Here is a 6597-nt window from a genome sequence, read left to right as displayed (position 1 = left end):
TATTGTTTGATTTTGTGTCAGCTTTCAGAAGGAAGACATGTTCCTTTCTGGTCAAATTTCACAGCTTCTAAGAAAGGCTATTGTCTTCGTGTAAACCGAGTTTTGAACAGAGAAAAAAAGTTAGGCTACCATTAGGCTACATGCAGGTTCTCCCATAACGTTATCGATACAGATCAATGCACCAAATCAGGGCGATTTTAGCGAAACAACGTTCCTGTGACAGGCTATCAAATATTGAACAATGGGATAACGTTTCATCATCACCTTTATTGATGCCTGAAATGTTGACATTGCTGAAATACAGAGATGTAGCCTACTGAGAGGCAGCTGCAGACAACGATGTTCAATGGGTTCAACTTGTCCCTTGCCTACCAGCTGGATGTAAACAAAGCTATAGAACCTAGAATACGTCACATGGAAAACGTTAATAGAGCATCATGTGGTGCTCAGGCCCTTCGCTCTGAGACGGTTTAATGTCCTCGTCATCGGGAGCCACATGATCCCCACTGTAGATATTTGCTCTGCTCTGCCGCTGGGTTGTTTAACCAGGTTAGTTATGGCGGAATGGGATGGAGAGGAGACAGGGAGCTTCAGCTGGAGCAATGTCCATGAACACTGGCACCTGAGGCCTTGTGTGTGTGTGTGTCTGTCTGTGCATGTATGTGTGTGTGTGTGTTTGTCTGTCTGTGCATGTATGTGTGTGTGTGTGTGAGTGTGTGTCTCTTTGTCTGTGTGTGCGTGCATGCATGTATGTGTGTGTGTGTCTGGGAGGCTGGAGAGCTGGACATGAATGGGAAACGAAGGCTGCTCCGACTAAAAAGCTCGGTCTGAATCACGGCCTGAATCACACACACAAGCCCCACTGGAACCTTGTCCCCCACTCTAAAGCTCTCCCACTTAGGCAAGGGCAGAGTCGGGGGGATGGCTTGACCTTGGTGTGGGCCACAGTGGAGCCCTCCACTAACGTTCTCTTTGCCTCACAATAGACAGACAGACAAGCATGCACACACACACAAGCATGCATGCACATGTGGTATAAAATTATCACTATGGTTTGTAGACATCATGATGAGAGAACGAGCTTGAATCTGTAAAGCATGAGAGAGAGAGAGAGAGAGAGATTGAACAAGCTACCATGTGTTCAGCAATGAGCATTGCCAAAGCAGAAACAAAGTTGAATGTAAATAGAAGGAATTAACTCAAAAATTAACTTAAAAATTACTTTTCACATTAAAACCATGCTTCAGGACCACACCAAAGAATTTTAACTAACCCAAATCCTCTATCACCCACACACCCCACTTCCTTTCCTCTCTTTCAAATAACAGCAGCAGCCAAGAACAAAAAAAAAATAAAAACAGTCCCAACCAAACATCCTCCAACTTCAGAGCCTGAGGCTAGGACATCTGTTTTCGTATGGCAGGTGGGATGCGTCAGACTGCGACAGCCATTGCAAAAATCTAACCAAGAAACACTGTGCAGAACTCTCTCCCTCTCTCTCTCTCCCTCTCCCTTTCTTTCTTCCTCTCTCTTGCCGAAGAGCTTGGCAACTGGAACGCTTACCTTTCATGGCAGGTTCATCTGCACGTTTCCTGGAGCCAAATATTTCCCAACCAGAACGACAAGACAAAAACAACAAGAAAATGGACCAGTTGCGCACTAGCTCTGTGTGAATGGCTCCTAGACATTTGCTTTCTTTATTTCTTTCCAGAAAGTAAACATGTGCTTTAGTTGCTCCAATACCGCCCTACATCGACTTACCACCTACCCAGTTCAATAACAACCTCTAAATGACTGGTAGGCGTACAGTTCGAGTAACAGTGACATTAGTTGTGTTGACACTACATTTGATTTAGTTAATTTAGTTTAAATAGTATATTTAGTATCATGTTTATCTTGTACTGTCTCTATTGTACAGTGGAGTTTTTTACATGTATATTACTTTTTCTGCTGTAAGTGCTTGTTGTGTGTGATGTATGTATGCTACTGAGACCTTGCATTTCCCCTTGGTTGGTTGGTTGGTGAGTGTGAGTGTGAGTGTGAGTGTGTGTGTGTGTGTGTGTGTGTGTGTGTGTGTGTGTGTGTGTGTGTGTGTGTGTGAGTGAGTGAGTGAGCAAGTAAGTATGTATGTATCTATCTATCTATCTATCTATCTATCTATCTATCTATCACTCATCAGTGACAACAGTAGCATTTCATAAAAAGGTCCACGACGACCTCATAGAGATAAAAAGTTGTTCAGTGGCGCAGGTGCGTACCCACTGAATGATGAAGCATCGATCACTTGTATCACTGCTACACTGATGTAGGAGGCCACACAGTGTGAATCTGGCAGTCTATTGGATTAATTAACATTCTATGCTATTGAGAGGGTGAATTAGTGTCATTTACTCACAGAACGTGAGACTTGACAGGTACATGTAAGCATGTTACGCACCTGTATTAATCTAGTTAGTGCAAAAAACAGAGTTATTTTTGACCCACACCAGTGCCAGGGTGTAGACAATTAAATACAAAAATAAACCAGCAAATCTAAATAAAGTAGATGAGTAAAAAATAAATCTAGATGGGTCTTTGCTACTTAGTGAGTTTTAACTTGTCTGTGTGGTCGTATGTGTCGGTCAAGATCCCAAGGACCAGTGAGTCTATGGCACCAGCGGGCTGTCCCCCATACCTTGCACAGGAAAGCGATGTTGAAGCCAAAGGTCTGCGCATTGCGGGAGCCTGTGTTCATGTAGTTGCCCACCAGCAGCACCAGCTCCAGGAGCTTGCTGAAGCTGTCGCTCTTCTTCACCTCCTCGCACGCAAACGTCACGTTCATGATGTCTGGCCGGATGTTGTTCAGCTGCTCCTCGAAGGTCAGCTTGAACAGAATGCCGTTGAGGCGCGAGCGGAGCAGCTTCACCGAGCTCATCTGCCAAAAACAAATTCAAAATAAATTATGAAAAGAAAGAAATTCACATGTATCTTTTTGATTTACCGCGTTTGAAATTGTTACGACAATACTCACGACCCTTCAGAGAGAGACTAAGGGGAACCAACCATTCTAAAAGTGCATTAGTCAGTGCTAAAGCAAAAGAAAAAGTATCACTTTTTAAAAAAAAAAAGTAATATATTCCTGTGCTGTCTCGATTCACGCTAGTGTTGTCCACCAGGAGGGAACAGGTAAACTTTGCCAAATGTGGGGTGAAACGAGGTGAGAACAGGGATACTCAGGAGAAGCAAATACTTGAGATGGACGGTTAACCTGCCCACTGTTTCAGCCTTTGTTTCAACCCGCAGCTTTGATGAGAAGTCATTGAGCATGTGACAGGTTTGTGCAAAGTACACAGAGAAAAATCAATTCTTTTTATTCCAGGCCTGTGGGGCTTGAAAAAAGGGAATGGCATTTTCGTAAAAAGCGTACGCGCGTGCGTGTGTGTGGTGGTGGTGGGGGGGGGGGGGGTGTATGTGATAATGAAAGAAAGAAAGTACAAAAGAAAGAAAGGAGAAACGAAAGAAAGACATAAAGAAAGAAAGAAACATAGTGGAAAACTGAGCAAAGTGTGTACATGTACTGTATGTGTTGATGCTTGTTGGTTTTGCACACAAAATCTTGTAGGCATAAACATGTTTGGGAGTGTGTGTGTGAGTGCGTCACAGTGTTTGCAGAGGGCGGCGAGGGGGTATGTCGCTGCAACCCCGAGTTCTCGGCAGAATTCACTGCATAATCCGGTGCTCCAAGGCAGCCCAGGGACCCAGTCATGATGTTCCATTACGTCTGAGATTTATTCATGTTTATGAGCAAGTTGTCTATCAAACTCGAAGTGTTCCTGCTCACTCTAGCTACTCTCTCACCCCACACACACACACACACTTGATTTGATTTTTCTGTGCATTATGAGAAGAAATCACAATACAAGAGGGTGACTTGGTGACAGCTCTAGAGGGAGGAGGAAGTGAGAGTGACTTATTTCCCTGAGGAGCCGTATGTGCTGCTGTTGATGAGGTGCCTCGCCGGTGAAACTCGTACCCTCTGACTTACTGTGCTCTCAAAACACAGAAAAAAATGGAAAGCAAGTAAGAACTTTGCTAGAACACAGGGGATGCAACACTCCTCCTCAAAGTCGTTGTCTAAATGAGTATGAACCACAGATGACAACAATTAGTCAGTCAGATAAGAGAAGAACAGACGTCACCCCGGAGCCGCTACATATTTTTATCTACTTAACTACGTGCTGCCCACGCAGATCGTTGGAGCTGACATTTAATAGGAATTATAAAAAAAATAAAAAATAAAAATAAATAAAAAAAAATTCTAAATAGCCTGAGAGTTTGTGTGAGATGAATACAAAAAATAAATAATGGGGGGGAAAAATACAATTTGGAATTCAGCATGCAAACTAGATGCTAAATATAGTGTGCAGCAGGAGTTCTCCCACCAAGGCAGAGTGAGTCTCCACAGTCCACAGAGCTACAGTATGCATTCAAATTGCATCACCACAAGCAGAGTCCAGCATTCACACTCATAACAAGCAGAGCAAACCAAAATATGACCTGACATGAACCTGTCAAAAACAATGAAGAGAAGAGAATAAAAAAAATAAATAAAATAAAATGGGTCCTCGGTGCTAGACATCACATGCGTGTGCACATATGTATGCATGAGTAAAGAGCAAACCTGCTGCCTGCTGCTTCAAAAAACCTGAACTCCTAATATGCCCCCCCTCGTACCATCACCCCCCCCCCCACACACACACACACACACACCTCCCTCCCCTCTTCATTATTCATCAACATCACGTCTCCTGTCACTCACAACGTGGCTACTTGATTTGACTTGTCATAAAAAATGCCCTTTATATTCTCGGGCCTTTTAATTATACATTACTGCGTCTCTTTATATATTGAATAGTGCTGAAGCTGCATAGGGCCTGGGGGCTGTCTTCTTTTTGCCTCTTTTCACTCTTAATGGCTCTATTCTTAATTTCCTGGGCCCCCTACCTGCCTGCCTTCGCCCCCGCTCCAAACGTGAAGCAGAAACCTACACATGTGCACAGTGGCGGCACAGGAGGAGGGCTGAGAGGGAGAGAGAGAGAGAGAGAGAGAGAGAGAGAGAGAGAGAGAGAGAGAGAGAGAGAGAGAGAGAGAGAGAGAGAGAGAGAGAGAGAGAGAGGGGGGGGGGGTAGAAGGAGAGATGAGGAGGGGGGGTTGCTGGTGGTGTCAGAAAAGAATGGGTGAGTGAGAGGCGAGGGAGAGAAATGAGTTTGGAAATGTGTCTTTGAAACGTTGCGCGCAAGTGTGATGGAGGCAAGGTGGCTGGGAGAAAAAAGCGAGCAAGGGGCAGGATGATAGAAGAAGCATCGTCTGTGTCTGTGTCTGTGACTGTGACTCTGTGTGTGTGTGTGTGTGTATGTGTGTGTGTGTGTGTGTGAGGGGGGCTAGTGACTGTCAGTGTGCATGGCCGAGATAGAGAGTCTTGAGCAGAGAGAGTATAAGGAGGACAGCAATAGAGAGACAGAAAAACAGAGCCAGCCAGAGTGAGTGAGAGAGAGAGGGAGTGAGAGAAAGAGATGGAGAAAGAGGGAGAGCAAAATCAATACTCAATTGAAATGGCTTTCCCTCCTCTGCTGTGCTGACAGCTGCCAGTCCCCAGGGTGAGCCGGGAGGTGGGTGGAGGTGGGTGGAGGTGGGTGGAGGAGGGTGTCGTCTGGGTGTGGTACTCACCACGATGCCAAACTGCTCCGACTCACACAGCTCCTCGTACTCGCCCTTCAGCTCGGCCAGGGCACTTAACTCCTTCTGCTCCGGAAGGTTCTTGATCAGGTTCTGCAAGGAGACACACACGCAGAGATGCATCCCTTTAGTTTCCATAGATTAAGCAAATATCCAAACATCATGAGAAGGCCTCCAAACCAAACAACAAACACACACACACACAAAGACAAACGCCTCATAGAGGTCTTCAGGTGCTAATGACCTGCATCATTTTAACATCATTTGCAGCATAGGCAGGAACAAGATAAAGCAACAAAATAACTGAAATGACAAGGCTTTACCATTAATTAATAATATCTCTCACACATACACACATACCAGCCTTGACATTCACAACATCATTCTAATTAATCCGACTAATTAACTGATGTCCTTTATAAAAACGGTGACTTCTCACCTGACAGCAAAATAAAGTTACCACCGGCTCTTACTACCATTGATGCTGGCCAAACATTTTGTCAGTAACGTAGCAATTATTGTAAAAAATAAATAAATGTAAATAATAAAAAAAAAAAAAAAAACTTGAGGTGCAGGAGGACAGAGTGAGTTCAGGGAGAGTGTGTGAGACCCTCATTTTCCATAAATGTTAATTGTGTTCGTACGTAAAGGTCAGCCAAGTAAAAGCAGCGCAGCAGGGAAACCTTTTTTTCCCCTTCGTCTTCTTGGAGATTTTCACTTCCAGAAGGAGAGGCGTCCTGTCTCTCCCCCACTTCATCCCTCATTAAGGGCCAGCACGTGCTGGCGTCCGTGCCAGAAAGACGCCCGCGGTCGGCACGAGGCCATTGCCGTCACGGTGACCAGTAGCGGGGTCTGCCAGAGGGCCGGAGGGCGTAGGATACT

The 6597-nt window shown here is 44.9% G+C and overlaps 1 protein-coding gene across 1 annotated transcript in view; it reads right to left on the bottom strand.

The window, feature by feature from the left end:
• Positions 1-2153: 2153 nt before the first annotated feature.
• Positions 2154-6597, bottom strand: part of LOC121694055 (protein diaphanous homolog 2-like) — a 12655-nt gene continuing 8211 nt past the window's right edge. The window contains exons 2-3 of the mRNA XM_042073981.1: positions 5707-5808; positions 2154-2914 (exon numbers count right to left, since the gene is read on the bottom strand). Coding sequence (XP_041929915.1) covers positions 2582-2914; positions 5707-5808 — 435 coding nt within the window. The 3' untranslated portion in view covers positions 2154-2581. The remainder of the gene's footprint in view (positions 2915-5706; positions 5809-6597) is intronic.

This window comes from Alosa sapidissima, chromosome 20 (genome assembly GCF_018492685.1).
Source record: "Alosa sapidissima isolate fAloSap1 chromosome 20, fAloSap1.pri, whole genome shotgun sequence".
Classification (NCBI taxonomy): Eukaryota; Metazoa; Chordata; class Actinopteri; order Clupeiformes; family Clupeidae; genus Alosa; species Alosa sapidissima.
Note: the sequence above shows the minus strand (reverse complement) of the source record. Positions and strands in the feature narration are given on the sequence as shown.